Source organism: Cyanistes caeruleus, unplaced genomic scaffold, assembly GCF_971803275.1.
Source record: "Cyanistes caeruleus unplaced genomic scaffold, bCyaCae1.hap1.1 HAP1_SCAFFOLD_94, whole genome shotgun sequence".
NCBI classification, from domain to species: domain Eukaryota; kingdom Metazoa; phylum Chordata; class Aves; order Passeriformes; family Paridae; genus Cyanistes; species Cyanistes caeruleus.
Window position 1 is genome coordinate 340,383 of NW_028255897.1, and position 16,468 is coordinate 356,850.

Here is a 16,468-nt window from a genome sequence, read left to right on the forward strand (position 1 = left end):
AGAGCCCCGTGGTTGCCCAGCACCACAAGGACCGAGCAGTCAGTCCTTGACCACGACTGTTGTGGCAGCAGCGGCGGCGGCAGCAGCGGTGCTGACATTGGGACAGCGGTGTCAGGACAGTGGTGGCAGCAAGAGCTGCAGGACTGGCAGTGGGCAAGGCACCATGGCCTTTGCTCTGCGCCTCTTCCTCCTGCTCCTCCTGGCAGTGGCCCTGCCTGACAGGGCTGCCCAGGCTGCTCCGTGGCGAGCATGGCGAGCAGGTGAGCCGGCGGCCTGGCTTCCCTTTCCTGGGACAGTGCTCCCTTCTCCCTGGGAAGTGTTGGGGATGGTTTTCCCCAGGGCTTTAGGGAGGGTTTTCTCTGTGGGAGGGACAGAGGCCTCAGGGGCCCTGGGCTGGTCCCACTGCCCTTCCAGGGATGTTGCACAGGGCCTGCAAAGAGGGTGGAGAGTGACCAGAGCCAGCCCAGAGCTCCCCAGGCCCCTCTGCAGCTTTGGCCATGTCCATTGACATCTGACACCCACAGCCTTACCTGACCCCCTTGCAGCGCCCAGTTCCCTAAAACAGAATGGGATCCCAGCACAGCATGGAATGGTTCTGATCTGTGCTTCCTTCCAGATGAGGGTGGTAGGAAGGCTTCTCCAGCAGCTTGGCTTCATGAAGATTTTCTGCCTCTGGAGCCCCATGCAGGTATGTTCTCACTGTCCCAACAAGGAATAAACACTGACACCCTGGCAGGAAGCATGTGACAGAAGCTGCTGTGGCTGTTGAGTTACAGGTGTGTCTGCAGCGAGGACATTTCAAGCTCCTTTTCTGGTTGCTGCACGCAAGCCCAGCTCCCATCACAGGGGTAAGTGGTGTGTCCCTGCTGATCCCACAGGCTGAGCCCTGGTTCTGTGGGATCCATTCATCTGAAATGGAAATACTTTCTGTTAAGATCCTCCTAGAGGGAGGAACAAACCTACAGGACACAAGATGTTGAGTGATCTGGAGAGACGCCGTGGTGGGTCCATGTCCCTCAGCCTTCTCCTGAGACTCAGCAGCCGGGGGCTTTCTCTGCACATCTGGACACGCCATGCCCGGCACAGCAGGAAGGGATCCATGTCAGCCTCACTGCCCCTCTGCTGCTTTCACAGCCTGCAGGGCTGTTTCCCAGCCTGGCCTGGCTGCAGCTTCTCCCCAGACTCTGCAGGAAGGCATTTGGCATCAGCTGACAGGGAGCCCAAACTGCAGCACGGGCCATGCACACCCTGAAATCCCCTGCAATTTCCCAGTCTTGTGGTAGATGTGGCTGGCCTGGCTCCAAAGTTTGGATGCCTTCCTGAAACTTATCCATATCTTTGACAACTATTGCCTCCTGAAGATGCCACCTTCATGTTGGGGAACAAACAGCCCCACCTGATGCATGTATCCCTCTTCCTTTCTCCAGAGATGAACCCAAAGGCTGTGCTGAAGGCAGCGTTTCCCAGAGGAAGCAGTGGCCCATGGGCAGCCTCTGCTGCAGGAAGGGAGGCCATGCCAGGCACAGTCCCAGGAGGTAATTGCTGTGCCTCTGGGCCTGAGCCCTGCTGAGGCTCGAGCTGCCATCTCTGCTGCTTGGCAGTGCAGGCACAGCCCAGACAAGACCGGCACAGCCCAGTGGAATTATCCCCAGCAGGCTCAGGGCACTCGGCTACTGAGCAGTCCTGCTGGGGTCCCTCCATGGGAGACAGGTCCCAAATCCTGGCAGCAGCTGCAAACGGGTGCCCATGGTGGGGAATAGGCAGAGGGGGAGGGCAAGGCTCCACTGTATCCTGAAAGAACCTGGCTCTATCCCTATGGGATGGGAGAGCTGTCCCAGCAGAACGTGGGCAGGAGGGAGGGAGGGCCTGAGGGACAGTTGTGGCACTGCCTGCTGTAGTTCTTCCCCATTGCTTTTACAATTCTTTCAGCTGTGGCAGAGAGAGGGCCCCAGTGGGGCCTGGGCTGCTCCAGCCACCTCTCCCAGGGATGCTGCACTGGGCCTGCAAAGAGGGTGGAGAGTGACCAGGAGCCAGCCCAGAGCCCCCAGGCCCCTCTGCAGCTGTGGCCATGTCCACTGACATCTGGCACCCACAGCCTTAGTGCGACTCCCTTGCACTGCCCCGTTCCCTAAGGTAGAAGGGGATCTCAGCACACCATGGAAACTGTTCTGATCTGTGCTCCCTTCTAGATTTGGAACTCAACCTCAATTATTTGGAAGTGCTACTGAATGATACTTTGAATATCTTGGAGAATGCTGGAGGCAAGTTCTTCTATTCCCTTTACTGACAGAACACAAAATGACAAGGTGGCAAGAGCATTTGCCATATCTCTTAACATAATCTCAGGCTTGATGGGCTCTGGAAACCTCGCCCTGCTCCCTTCTAGAGCCCTGAGGGATCCCACAGGTCACTACCAGTGGGAAGAAGGAGCATTTAGCTGTCAATCTTCTTCCCGTGTACAATGCCAGTGTCTCCTTCCATGTGCTCTGTGCAGCCACGGAGAAGAGCAGAGAGGGAAGGGGCCGGGCCCAGGGCTGTGTCCCGGGGCTGTGCCTTGCATGGCTCCTTTGCCAGCCCCAGGGAGCCTGAGGGTCTCCTACAGAGCCACGAGAGCTGTTCTGTCCTACCTCTTTTTCAGCCAAACCTCTTGCTGAAGGTGATCTGGCTTCCCAACCCACACCCAGGACTGAGGCTCTGGAAGATGGTGAGGGTAGGTGAAGGCCTTTCCCCCTGGGAGAGCTGCCAGCTCAGAGCCCAAGGCTTGGCCAGGAGAGCATCGCTGCAGGTGCCAGGACAGAGCCATGCACATGTGTGCCCTCGCCCTGTGTGATCCTCTCACTGCTCCTGTGGCTCAGTGCTGCCTGTTCAGATCAGAAGAGATGACAGAAGCTTCTGTGGCTGTTGAGTTACAGGTGTGTCTGCAGGGAGGACTTTCCCAGCTCCTGGGTTGGTTGCTGCACACAAGCCCAGCTCCCGTCACAGGGGTGAGTGGTGTGTCCCTGCTGACCCCACAGGCTGAGCATTGGCATTCTGGGATCCATTCCTGGGAAATGGAATTATTTTCCTCTAAGGTCCTTCAAGAGGAAATACCAAAGCTACAGGAGTTATGAAACCCCATGAGCCATCCAAACCCATGAGGCAAATGCTGAAGAAAATTCTGCAGGAAGGACAAGGTGGGTCCATGTCCCTCAGCCTTCTCCTGAGACTCAGCAGCCAGGGGCTTTCTCTGCACATCTGCACACGCAGTGCCCAACACAGCAGGAAGGGATCCATGGCAGCCTTGCTGCCCTGCTACTGTTTTCAAGCCCTGCAGGGCTGTTTCCCAGCCTGGCCTGGCTGCAGCTTCTCCCCAGCCTCTGCAGGAAGGCATTTGTCATCAGCTGACAGGGTTCCCAAAGTGCAGCATAGGCCATGCCCACACTGAGATCTTGTAGTATTCCCCAGTGTCCGGGTAGACCAAAAATGGCAGCTGTTTGGAGAAGGGAGGGCCCTGGCCAACCCCAAAAGTTTCTATGATATCCTGGTCCTTAACCAAGTCTTTGGCAAGCATTCCCTTCTGAAGATGCCACCTCCCCAGTGGGGAATGCTGCCATCTGATCCAACTGTCCCTTTCTGCAGAAGTGGATGGAGAGGCTGTGCTGAAGGCAGCGTTTCCCGGAGGAAGCAGTGGCTCATGGGCAGCCTCTGCTGCAGGAAGGGAGGCCATGCCAGGCACAGTCCCAGGAGGTAATTGCTGTGCCTCTGGGCCTGAGCCCTGCTGAGGCTTGAGCTGCCATCTCTGCTGCTGGGGAGCGCCCACCCTTCAGGGATGTTGCACAGGGCATGGAAAGAGTGTTGAGAGTGACCAGGAGCCAGCCCAGAGCATTCCAGGCCCCTCTACAGCTTTGGCCATGTCCATTGACATCTGGCTCCCATGGTCTTACCCAACCCCCTGGCAGTGCCCAGTTCCCTAAGGCTGAAGGCGATCCCAGCACACCCCGAAAAAGGTTCTCATCTGTGCTCCCTTCCAGATGAGTTTCCTAGGATGGCTTCTCCATTAGATTGGCTGGATAAAGTTTTGAAGCCCTTGGAGCCTCCTGCAGGTATGTTCTCAGTGTCCCATCAAGGAATAATCATTGACAACCTGGTAGGAACCAGGTGACAGAAGCTTCTGTGGCTGTTGAGTTACAGGTGTGTCTGCAGCGAGGACTTTCCCAGCTCCTTTGCTGATCACTGCCCGCAAGCCCGGCTCCCATCGCAGGGGTGAGTGGTGTGTCCCTGCCGTACCCACAGGCTGAGCATTGCTTTTCTGGGATCCATTCCTGAGAAATGGAACTATTTTTTGTTAAGGTCCTCCGAGAGGGAAGAACAAAGCCACAGGACAGAAAGAATCACTTGAGTCACACCACATCCTGAAAGAAATAGAGAAGGAACTGCTCAAAGGGCGTGGTGGGTGCATTTCCCTCAGCCTTTCCTGAGATGCAGCAGTCAGGGGCTTTCTCTGGACATGCCATGCCCTGCACCATGGGAAGGGATCCATGGCAGCCTCGCTGCCCTGCTGCTGCTTTCAAGCCCTGCAGGGCTGTTTCCCAGCCTGGCCCGGATGCAGTTTCTGCCCAGCCTCTGCAGGAAGGCATTTGGCATCAGCAGGCAGGCTGCCCAAACTGCACCATGGCCCATGCACACCTTGAGATCCTCTGCAACTTCCTGGTCTCTGAGCAGATCAGGAGAGGTGGTGGTTTGGACAAGAGAGAGCCTGGGCCTTTTCCTGATCCTCTTCCATGTCTTTGACAAGCACTGCCTCCTGAAGAGGCCACTTCCCTGCTATGTAATGGTTCCATCTGATCCAGCTGTGCCTCTTCCTTTCTCAAGGGATGGACAGAGAGGCTCTATGGAAGGCGGCATTTCCTGAACGAAGGGAGGCAATTGCAGGCACGGGCCCAGGCACAGGAGGTAATTGCTGTGCTGGGCTCAGCCCTCGGTGGGGCTGTGTGCCAGCAGCTCTTCCCACAGGGCCTCTCCTTGCATGGCTGAGCAGCAGCCAAAGCTGGAGGTGCCTCGGCTTCCAGGCCTCTGGAGCTCATTCCCAGCCCCTGGGAATCGGGATTCCTGCACCAGTGTCCATCCCACTGCAGCTGCTCCCAGAGTTGGCCCTAAGCATCCAGAGGCCCAAGGCACAGGAGCAGCCCCAAGTGGGAGCCCTGCTGCGATCCCAGGGCCACAGCCAGCCCTGGCTCCCAACTGGGCAGGGGCTGCACTGGCCCCTGACAGGGCCTGGCTCTGTCCCCTTGGGCTGGGGGAGCTGTCATAGAGCAGGGAGGGTCAGGGGTGGCAGTGGCTGCTCAGGGATGGGTTTGGCCCGTGTCCCTGGAAGGAGTCACTGCCCAAGCAGCTGTGCTGTCCCTAGGTCCCCCTCTCAGCTTTCTGGGTTTTATTGTGTGGCACAGCCTGTGCCAAGGGCTGGCAAGGTGCCTGCAGGCCCCAGCTTTGGGGGAAACAGGGAATATCCTGGACATACCCACGGTGCTGCCAGCTCAGCAGTGGATCACAGCACAGGCCTCACGCTGCCCATTGCTCCCACAGATGCAGCCGGCACAACACGTGTTCCCAATTCCCAGAAGGGCATCGGAAGAGGTTTCTGTCAGGGAACACACTGTTGGCTAGAATTAATGGCAGGCCTGCTTTGTTTGGTGCTTGTCTTCATTTTATGCTGTGTTGGAATCTGGTATGTCTGGAAGACAAAACGGTGAGTGTTTCGTTCATTTTTCCCTCAAACAGCTTCTTTTGAAAGTTATTGTAGAATAGAAACATTCCCAGTGAAGCTGCTGTGGACTTGTGGCTAGTCCTTGGTTGCCCAAAACACTCTGCTGAGAGTTCTGCTGCTGCCCAGGGCTTTCATTGGCCTCTTAATTGCTGGGCCTTGTCCTGGGGAGCCCGCTGGGGCTGCAGCCAGTGCTGGCTGCCACTGAGGCTGCCTGGCCAAGAGCAGCCCCAGGAGCAGCGGGCAGAGGCAAAGCAAGGTGGGCAGGAGAAAGAGCGGGGACGAGATTGCCCTTGAAAGGCAGAGGTGCTCTGGGGCCCGCTCCTGGCCAGGGACCCTGCCCAGAGCCATCCCCTGCTCTCCAGGGCCTTGAGGGGCAGCTGTCCAGCTGGGCCAAGCTGTGCCAGCAGCTGCAGCCGTGCTGGGGAGCCTTGGCAGCTCTGGGCCCTGCTGTGCAGGAGGGTCCCTGTGTGCCAGCGGCAGCTGGGGGCCTCAGCCACTTTCTTTCTCTACAGGAGCGCCTCTGCAGCTTCAGATGTCCGGCCAAACAGCTCAGTGTTGTGAAAAACGAGGTTCACATATTTTTCTTATAGAATTTAAAGGTTTAATGAAAAGATAATTCGGATCTAAAAATAAAGTTAAGTACAGAGATACAGCCAGGTGTCTCTGCATTCAGCCAAGAGAGCACACCTTACTAACAAAGGATTTGTCCCTTAAAAACAGAATCCTACTACATATCCATAAATTCTCATGCATATTCATACATTCTTCTTAGGATCTTTGGTGTTCTTCTGTTTAGTTTTCTCTTGCCCCCTTCCCAATAGATCAATCTTCTTGGCGCCAATGAGATTTACATTTCCTGATAACAGAAATGCAATAAATTCCTCCCCCAGAGTTCTGGTCACTGCTGTCTTCATCTGGATAAGGTAGTTTCTGAATGTAGGGGGCATCTCCAGCTATCTTTTGCAGTCTTTGGGTTATACAAACTAAAGTAGTTTTTGTTTTAATACTATGCCAAAGCTTAACATATATGTATTATACCACTATTTCAAAGTTTCATCAATAACAGAAATAAAGGAAACCATATTAATACAAAAAAATTTTCTAATCTTATACATATAAGATTCCTTTTAATATTTGAGAAAAGCCAATAATATGATATGCATTTATAACAGTGTGAATGTAAAGCACTACATTCGGTCAGGGAGAACTGCACCTCTCTTCCTGAGTCTCCAAGCCAGTGTCTGTTTTCCTTGCCAAAGCTGCGTTATCAGCTTATCGCTGTGCGGCCACCACCCAGAACAGGACCCTCTGTCCCTGAAAGTGCTGGCCCTGGTGTCTGGACAGGACTGAAGGCAGGACCCTCCTGCCAAGGCAGAGCTTGAGCAACACCTTTGGGCTTCTGCTCTGGGGTCTGGCTGGTACCAGCAGCACTGGCACAGCTGCTTGGCTGGCCACAGCCTTGGCTGGGCAGGCAGCAGACAGACTTGGGGAACCCACCTTGTTATCTTCATTTTTTATTTTTAAAAAGTAGAATATTTTTAAAATATTTAGAATTATTTTTAGTAGGAAGTAATCCCCAAATGTTTCTTCCCTTTTTCCATATTAATAACATATTTTTCAAAGTAGTTTTAGAATTCTGGAACATTTTTTCCACTTCTGCAATTAAACAGGAAGTTGCATTTAATTGATAATATTTACTCTAAGAGGGATTAAGACACACTGTTGGGGGTTAGGTGTCCCTTTTTTTTTTTAGTTCTGGCTTGCCTGTGGAATTTTTACCCATTAGTTGTGGGGAAAACCTAACTGTGGGTACTTGGTGGGTGCTTGAAAAAAGACAAAGAGTTTGGCCGGTCCCAGGGGGGGAAGGGGACAGGAAAAAGGAGGATGGGGACAGTTTGGGGGGCTTTCTTCAGCTTGGGAGAAGGACACGTTGGGTGCAGAGATGCTGCGGTGGGCACAAGAGAATTTCACCGTCACTCACACGGAGCTGCTGCTGCTTCTCCTTCTCCCCTCTTTGTTGGTGGCCTCGCACCCCCTGTCCTGCCGGGACGTGTGGCAGTGCCAGGCACCGCCGCGGAGCTGCTGATCCACCTCAGCCACCGGCCCAGGATCTCAGCTCATCCCTGCTGTTCCAGCTGAGTGTTCCTCAGAGCCCTGCAGGAGCACCGGGACTGCCCGCCCGAGGGGGTTTGTGAAACAAAGCCTCTCCTCCATCCCGTCTCAGCTGAGAAAGCTGTCACGGGGTCCCTGGTTCTGTTTTCTTGCTAATGCTGTAGTTATTGTTGTTTGTTTGCCTGGTTATAAATTCTAATAAAGAACTGTTATTCCTATCCTCAGATCTCTGCCTGAAAGCCCCTTGATTTCAGAATTATAATAATATAGAGGGAGGGGGGTCTACGTTTTCATTCCAGGGGAGGCCCCTGCCCTCCCTAGCAGACACCTGTCTTCCAAAACAAAGACAGATGGGGAGTTTCTCCATCCTCCTTACCCTTGTGGGGCCAGCAGTGCTCTTGGTTCCTCATGCTCTTTTTGTGGGGCCTTTTGTGTCTGTGCCCCTCCGACTTAGGGGGACAGGGGATATTTGCTGCCCCCTTTCTGCTTCTGGGAAGCCTGTGTGGGCTCTTTGTCCCTCTCTGATTTGGGGGGTGCCAGTGTTGTCACCATCCCAGCAGCCCCCGGCCGCTCTTTGCCCTCTGCCAGGCCAGGGGTGTTCTCTGTCCCCTTGCAATTTGTGGGGCTGGCACAGGCACAATTCCCCTCCTCTTTTGCGGGGGCTGGCAGTCTCCTCTTCCCCCTCTGACTTGGGGGATGCTCTGGGCTCCATCCATCTCTTATTTTGTGTTGCCAGGTATTTATCTCCCTTCAGTTTGGGAGGCCCAGGGATAGTCTCCATCCTCCTCCAGTCTTGAGGGGCCTGGGAGTAGTCTCTGTCTCCCACCGATTTGGGGGGACTGGTGCAGGCTCCACCCCCCTCTGATTTTGAGGGACAACCTGGAGGAAAGGCACCAAAATCTTGACAAAGGCTGAAGAGAACACTCTGATTACCCCTTTTGCCCAAAGGTTCCCTTAGCTGAAGTTGCTAACATGGACAAGACTTCCAGGCCCGCAGTGGGTTTTGGGTTGTTTTATTTCCTGGGCCCTCAGTCCTGCGTGGGACACGGGAACTGGGTGCTGCAGAGGCTGCACCAAGGCATCAGAAATGCCCGCCCAACACCCAAGGGTGGTAGAAGATCTGCTCCAGCACTGGCCGGTCCATGGGGTGCTTGGACAAACACCAGCGGATCAGATGTTGGCACTCTGGGGAGAGAAGGCAGAAAGCGGCGCTCACTTGCAGAAGGCTCCTGCCCAGCTGCTCCCGGCGCCTGCAGAAGCCGGGCCACGCTGCGTGTGCTGGGAGCTGCCCTTGGCGGGAGAGCGGCACGGCAGGACAAGCGTCCCCTCCTTCAGCCAAGCGTGCCACACCCAGCCTGCTACGGGCCACCTGCTGCAGCTGGCCCTTGAGGACACATGGACGTCCCATGCAGCTGCGGGAGGGCCGGGCTGGGCTGTGCGGTGCCACCTGCCAAAGCCTGCCTGCTTCAGGCCGCGTACCAACCTGGAGAGACCTCCTGCGGGAAGAAGAGCTGCCCCAACACGGTGTCACGCTCATTCTCGAAGGGCAGGAACCCGCACACCCTCTCCAACAGCCAGCTGAACGCTGCACCCCACGGCCCAGGAGGGAATGGGGCCGTGCAGTGCCTGGCACTGGGAGCAGGGCCCGCGCTCTGGGCTCACTGGCAAACTGTGTGAAGGCCCGCTCCTGGAGGAAGGTGCCACAACCGAAGTCCATCAGCTTCAGGTCCCCAGTGTCTGGGTTGACGAGGAGGTTCTCTGGCTTGATGTCCCGGTGCAGGACGCCGCAAGCCGTGCAGTGCCATACAGCCTCTCTTAGGGATGGAGGCTGTCAGAGATAGTGGAGGCTCCTGGCACCATGGACGTTCTCTGACCACCTGAGCTTCTTGCACGGATGGCGGGTCTTCTCTGCTGTGCCATCCTTTCAAGGCTTGAGGCTCTCCCAAGGATGGTCAATCTTGCTGGGAGCAGCCTCCTGAAGGGATGGCGGCTTCTGGAGAAGCTGGACGAGCCACAGCAGGGCAGGTGGCCTCACCTCATCAGCTTCTCCAGTTCTTTCCACAACGCCAGCCACATCCCAAAGAAGAGCGGCACAGATGTCCCATTGTGTGCCCAGTGCCGGATCATCACTTCCTGCAGCTCTTGGGCCACTGCCATGCAGGGACCGCAGCTGCAGGAGCTCTCCAGAGGGCTTGCGGGAGCACCTGGCCGCCAGCGAGGGGTGGCCCGAGGCCTGGAGAACCTGGGAGCCTCAGGGGCTGCTCGGTTCCTCCATGGGCCTCTGGGCCTAACCCTGGGGTGCTTCCTCGTCTGCCGCCTCCATGGTTGCCAGTGGCCACTGGCCCAGCAGACAGCCACAGCGGCCAGCAGCAGGACAAGGGCAGCCATCAGGACACCACCGTCACCCATGGCTACGGCACGTCCCATGGCGACTGCACTGGCAGCTGCGGGGGCTGGCCCGGTTTATATAGGGCTGGCGCGGTGATGTCACAGTGCTGTGGCCAGGACAGCTGTGTGACATCACGGCCCTGCATCACACCAGAGCTTAACCCCTTTGTGACATCACAGCCCTGCGTCACCCCAGCCCTCACCAGTTCCACGGGAGCGAGGAAGGGGCTCCCTGTGGGCACTCGAGCACCCTCTGGAGCAGAGGAGAAGGAAGATCCTTGTCTAAATAGGACACGGGGATGAAGAGGGGAACGGTGATGGTGTCACCTCCTTGCTGGCAGAGCATGGGACATGGATTGTCCAGTCGGGGATTGCAAAGTCAATGGACAGAACAAGCCCTGCTTAGCAACAGGTAAACCATCGGTGTGCTGTCCCCTACATTCCCATGCTGAATCCGAACTTGGATTCAAATCTAATTCTGTGCCTCTTTCTGGGAATTAAATGGATGTTATCCTATTGAAAACCAGTACCTTTAATACTTTAGGGATCTCTGACTTCAGGGAATTGAGGTGAAAATAAAATGAAAGGGTATGATGGAGTTTGTGTCCACCTAAAATTAACACTTTTTATGAGAAATAAAATAAGCACAACTCCCATAAACCGTGCGCAGTATAGGGACAAACTCCAAAGACCAGGACTATGGGCAGACACAGAAATATACAGGGTAGGTCTGAGGGCAGAGTCTGAGGGCATGGGTCCAACCACAAACTGGGGTTAGAAATATGCAAAATACTGCAACAAATAACAACCAATCAGGGGAGAGAACCAGGAACATTCTAGAAACATAACCTTATAAGGGGTGAGTCGATTAACATATTAACTGCCATAATCCCTTTCTCTTTGCCATAACTTAAACAAATGCTTCCCAAGGCTTGAACTTAATCCCTCTTTTTTTCCCTGGGTGAAATTCGGCTGGCTTGGATCCCCAGCGAGGCACATTCCCATATCACATTAATCAGTTCTTCACCCAACACTCCCTGTCCCCGTTCATTTCACACTGGGAATTCTGCTCCAGAAGGATTCTGTGAGGGACACAATTAAAAGTCTCTCATGGAACAGGAGGATCCAGATTTAAGAAGTGGGAAAGAGTTTAACCCCACTATCTGTTTAACTGGTCCCAAGGGTGGAGACCTGAAGGAAACTCATGACTGGATTCAGGTCATAGATCTGCAGATGCCAAGGAGATATTAAATTATCCTCCTTGGAATTAAAGCTGGGAATTTTTCTTTCTCTGGAGCAGTAAATTAGGATGTTGATGGGCCCCCCTTCTCTGCTCGCTCTGACCCTCCTGCCCCAGCCTCGCTCGGTTCCATTCACGTTCCTCCTGTCAGGGACACTCTCCACACAGATCATGGCTCGGATTCCTTGGATCCTCAGCAGTGTTTTCCTGGATTTTAGCCAGGGCTTCCCTGGTTTTGGGGCAGGCTGGAGCGTGTGGAGCTTTCCGCAGCCACTGTTAGGGGTGTGTCTCTCCCTTTTCCCAGCAATTTCCCTCTGTCTTCCCATTACCGACGTTTCTCCTCTCCACCTCTTCCAGCTCCATGCCATGTTGACAGGAGCTCAGAAAGAGCAGGAAAACAGAAACAAGCTCCACAGTGAATTCCTGGAAGAAAAATCCATGGATGGTCAGGTGACTGCTGTGGCTCCTTCCTGAAAATCTGGGCTGTTGGGAGCACGGCACAGGGTGTCCCAGGACTTAGAGCTGGACACTGAACCCTCCTGGATCTCCTTGGCACCCGTCCCAGGCAGGGATGGTCCTGGATATCTTCCTGGATCTGCCCCAGGAAGGTCCCTGCTCCCTGGGGCGGGATGGGATGGGTAGAGGACAAGGAATGAAGGTCAGGAGAAGAGTACAGAGATGCTTCTGGCCACTGCAGCAAGAAATCTGGTGCACTGAAAGCTCAGCTGGAGATGAAGGTGGCCAAAAATGTGAGGCACAATAAAAATTGACTTGTTAAATCCATTAATAAAAAAAAAATAAATTAGAAATTACATCATCCCCTTCCAGGATGTGGATGGTCCCCTGACAAACATGGACACAGACATAGTGCAGGTTTTCTAATGCATTTATTGCCTCTGTCTTCAACACTCACCTCTCCCTTCCCAGAGGAAAACACGCATTGTACCAAGGCACACTGCAAAGTCCTTGAAGAGGGCAAGCCCTGCTCAGCAGAAACCAAACCACTCCTGACTGAACCACAGCATTCCCATCTTGAATCCAAACCCAGCATGTGCCAGCTCTTGGGAAGAGAGGAACCCCATGGCAGTCAAAACCAGAGCAGTGGGACAAGCATGAGCGCTCTTTGGAAAATCCTGATTTATTTAGAGCAGAGGCTCTGCAGAAGTTGGTGAGCTGCTATGAGAAAACTCTTGCTGTCCTCGCCAGCCATTTCAGGAGAGCTCCCCAGAGACAGAGGAACTTCTCCTCCCTTTGCCTCTTGGGGATCTTCTCTGGCACAGGGTAGTGATTGTTTGAAGTTGGTGCCGCTGCAGCGTCCTGGGAGCCAGGGCTTGACACAGCAGCACTCTTCCTGATGTGCTGCCGCTTGCTCCTGGGGAGGATTCATTGCAAGGGGCTGAGGTCCGGTTCTGATTTCCAGGCTTTTCCAGGCCATGTTCATCTTCAGGGATGAGCCAGGGCTGTGATCCCTGAATTGGGTGGGGCCGTGATGTCACAAAGGGGCTGAGCGCTGGGGTGATGCAGGGCCGTGATGTCACACAGCTGTGCTGGCCATAGCACTGTGACATCACTGCTCCAGCCCTATATAAACCAGGCCAGCCCCCGCAGCTGCCAGTGCAGTCGCCATGGGACGTGCCGTAGCCATGGGTGACGGTGGTGTCCTGATGGCTGCCCTTGTCCTGCTGCTGGCCGCTGTGGCTGTCTGCTGGGCCGGTGGCCACCGGCAACCACGGAGGCGGCAGACGAGGAAGTGCCCCAGGGTTAGGCCCAGAGGCCCATGGAGGAACCGAGCAGCCCCTGAGGCTCCCAGGTTCTCCAGGCCTCGGGCCACCCCTCGCCGGCGGCCAGGTGCTCCCGGAAGCCCTCTGGAGAGCTCCAGCAGCTGCGGTCCCTGCATGGCAGTGGCCCAAGAGCTGCAGGAAGTGATGATCCGGCACTGGGCACACAATGGGACATCTGTACCACTCTTCTTTGGGATGTGGCTGGCGTTGTGGAAAGAACTGGAGAAGCTGATGAGGTGAGGCCACCTGCCCTGCTGTGGCTCGCCCAGCTTCTCCAGAAGCCGCCATCCCTTCAGGCGGCTGCTCCCAGCAAGACTGGCCATCCTTGGGAGAGCCTCAAGCCTTGCAAGGATGGCACAGCAGAGAAGACCCGCCATCCATGCAAGGAGCTCAGGCTGTCAGAGAACGTCCATGGTGCCAGGAGCCTCCGCTATCTCTGACAGCCTCCATCCCTCGGAGTGGCTCAGCCAGACCTGTCAGCCTGCAGAAGGTGCAGAGCCCAGGGACAGGTCTCCCAGCTTCCTTGGACCCTTGGACTTCAACAACATGGGCGTGACCCTGAGCACTGACATGGCCAGGGAAAGCCCCCAGGTCCAAGTGGGAGCCCAGCCTGATCCAGGGGAGCCGTCTCAGGAGCAGGTGGAGGAGCAGCAAGTGTCCTGGAACCAGCAGCTGCAGGACCACAGCTCCCAGGTGACGGTGCTGGATGTGCCAGCTGGCAACAGCCCGTGCCTGGTAGAGGAGACAATTCTCGAGGGAACAGGGAGTTTCCTCCATCTCCAGGAAGCTGCTCCCATAGAGCCACCAAATACCAACAAGGCTTCTGTACCGGCAGGTGAGACCTGAGGAGCTGTCTGAGGCTCCCATGGGGCTCTGGAGGGGCATTCGCAGGCCAGGCCAGGGCTTCTGAGAGCAGCCTAGAAGCAGGTCAGAGCAAGGTGGCCGGCGCTGGCTGTGGCCACTGCACTGGCGGGCACTTGGGGGGTTCCTGGCAGCATCAGGCCCTGTGATGGAGGCATTGTCTTCTCCTCACAGCCCGATGGCACCTGTGTTCCACTGGAGATCGTGCTAATGGAAAAGGTAGGCTTTGGCTGCCGCAGAATTATCCAGCTCCTCGACTGGTTCGAGCTGCCTGACAGCTTCGTTCTGGTGATGGAGCGTCCAGAGCAATCTCGGGATCTCTTGCACATCCTGCTGGAGCAAGAGTTCCTGAGCGAGGAGGTGGCACGCTGGCTTTTCTGGCAGGTGCTGGAGGCCGTGTGGCACTGCATCGCCTGTGGTGTCCTGCACCGGGACATCAAGACAGAGAACCTCCTCGTCAACCCGGAGACTGGCGACCTGAAGCTGATCGGCTTTGGTTGTGGCACCTTCCTCCAGGAGCGGGCCTTCACACAGTTTGCCAGTGAGCCCAGAGCGCGGGCCCTGCTCCCAGTGCCAGGCACTGCACAGCCCCATTCCCTCCTGGGCCGTGGGGTGCGGCATTCAGCCGGCTGCCGGCTGCCCTGTGGCACGGGGCAGGTGCTGTGCCCCAGGAGCCGGCTGCAGGCCCTGCCGGCAGAAAGGGGCTGCAAAAGCCGGGCCCCGGCTCCTCGGCTTGGCAGGCCCACAAGGCCTTGGGCTGCTCCACTGGCGTTCTCAGCCTTGCAGAATGGTTTCTTGGCTTTGGCCCATTGTCAGGGGGAGGCAGGCAGGCCTTGGGGGGAAGTTGTGGCCATGGCTGCAGTCCCTGCCTCTGGCAGGAGGCTGGCACCAGGCTCTGGAAGGCAGCAGCCTGCGCCTGAGCAGCGCCGCCCGTCTCCCCTAGGAACACGCACGTACTGCCCGCCCGAGTGGATTGGCCTGCGCTGCTACCACGGCGATGGAGCGACCATCTGGTCCCTGGGCATGCTGCTGTTGGAGATGGTGTGCGGGTTCCTGCCCTTCGAGAACGAGTGTGACACCGTGTTGGGGCAGCTCTTCTTCCCGCAGGAGGTCTCTCCAGGTTGGTACGCGGCCTGAAGAAGGCAGGCTTTGGCAGGTGGCACCGCGCAGCCCAGCCCGGCCCTCCCGCAGCTGCGCGGGACGTCCATGTGTCCTCAAGGGCCGGCTGCAGCAGGTGGCCCGTGGCAGGCTGGGTGTGGCACGCTTGGCTGAAGGAGGGGACGCTTGTCCTGCCGTGCTGCTCTCCCGCCAAGGGCAGCTCCCAGCACACGCAGCGTGGCCCGGCTTCTGCAGGCGCCGGGAGCAGCTGGGCAGGAGCCTTCTGCAAGTGAGCGCCGCTTTCTGCCTTCTCTCCCCAGAGTGCCAACATCTGATCCGCTGCTGTTTGTCCAAGCACCCCATGGACCGGCCGGTGCTGGAGCAGATCTTCTACCACCCTTGGGTGTTGGGCGGGCATTTCTGATGCCTTGGCGCAGCCTCTGCAGCACCCAGTTCCCGCGTCCCATGCAGGACTGAGGGCCCAGGAAATAAAAGAACTCGAAACCCATGGCGGGCTGGCGAGTCTGGTCCTTGTTAGCAACTTCAGCTAAGGGAACCTCTGGGCAAAAGGGGTAATCAGAGTGTTCTCTTCAGCCTTTGTCAAGATTTTGGTGCCTTTCCTCCAGGTTGTCCCTCAAAATCAGAGGGGGGTGGAGCCTGCACCAGTCCCCCCAAATTGCTTGGAGGCAGAGACTTCTCCCAGGTCCCTCAAAACTGGAGGAGGATGGAGACAATCCCCGGGCCCCCCAAAATGAAGGGAGATAAATACCTGCCCCCCCCAAACTAAGAGATGGATGTAGCCCAGAGCATCCCCCAAGTCAGAGGGGGAAGAGGAGACTGCCAGCCCCCCCAAAGAGGAGGGGAATTGTGCCTGTGCCAGCCCCACAAATTGCAAGGGGACAGAGAACACCCCTGGCCTGGCAGATGGCAAAGAGCAGACGGGGGCTGCTGGGATGGTGACAACACTGGCACCCCCCAAATCAGAGAGGGACAAAGAGCCCGCACAGGCTTCCCAGAAGCAGAAAGGGGGCAGCAAATATCCCCTGTCCCCCTAAGTTGGAGGGGCACAGACACAAAAGGCCCCACAAAAAGAGCATGAGGAACCAAGAGCACTGCTGGCCCCACAAGGGTAAGGAGGATGGAGAAACTCCCCATCTGTCTTTGTTTTGGAAGACAGGTGTCAGCTAGGGAGGGCAGGGGCCTCCCCTGGAATGAAAACGTAGACCCCCTCCCTCTGAATTATTA

The 16,468-nt window shown here is 56.3% G+C and overlaps 2 protein-coding genes across 3 annotated transcripts; both read left to right on the forward strand.

The window, feature by feature from the left end:
• LOC111943836 (uncharacterized) lies at positions 1-8,081 on the forward strand. 2 transcript variants are annotated; one of them, XM_086873336.1, is made up of 15 exons: positions 1-260; positions 617-688; positions 777-848; positions 1,428-1,535; positions 2,190-2,261; positions 2,639-2,710; positions 2,913-2,984; positions 3,072-3,173; positions 3,619-3,726; positions 4,011-4,082; positions 4,171-4,242; positions 4,330-4,428; positions 4,852-4,932; positions 5,563-5,725; positions 6,256-8,081. In XM_086873336.1, the coding sequence occupies exons 1-15, from the start codon at positions 164-166 to the stop codon at positions 6,302-6,304; spliced, it is 1,311 nt and encodes a 436-aa protein (XP_086729462.1). In that variant the 5' UTR covers positions 1-163; the 3' UTR covers positions 6,305-8,081. The 2 variants fall into 2 exon arrangements, with proteins under 2 accessions (XP_086729462.1, XP_086729463.1); XM_086873337.1 differs by having other exon boundaries at positions 38-260; positions 936-1,535.
• A 5,729-nt stretch (positions 8,082-13,810) lies between these two features.
• Positions 13,811-15,262, forward strand: LOC147646511 (serine/threonine-protein kinase pim-1-like). The gene is made up of 3 exons (XM_086873308.1): positions 13,811-13,903; positions 14,300-14,666; positions 15,069-15,262. The coding sequence occupies exons 1-3, from the start codon at positions 13,811-13,813 to the stop codon at positions 15,260-15,262; spliced, it is 654 nt and encodes a 217-aa protein (XP_086729434.1).
• The last annotated feature ends 1,206 nt before the right edge of the window (positions 15,263-16,468 follow it).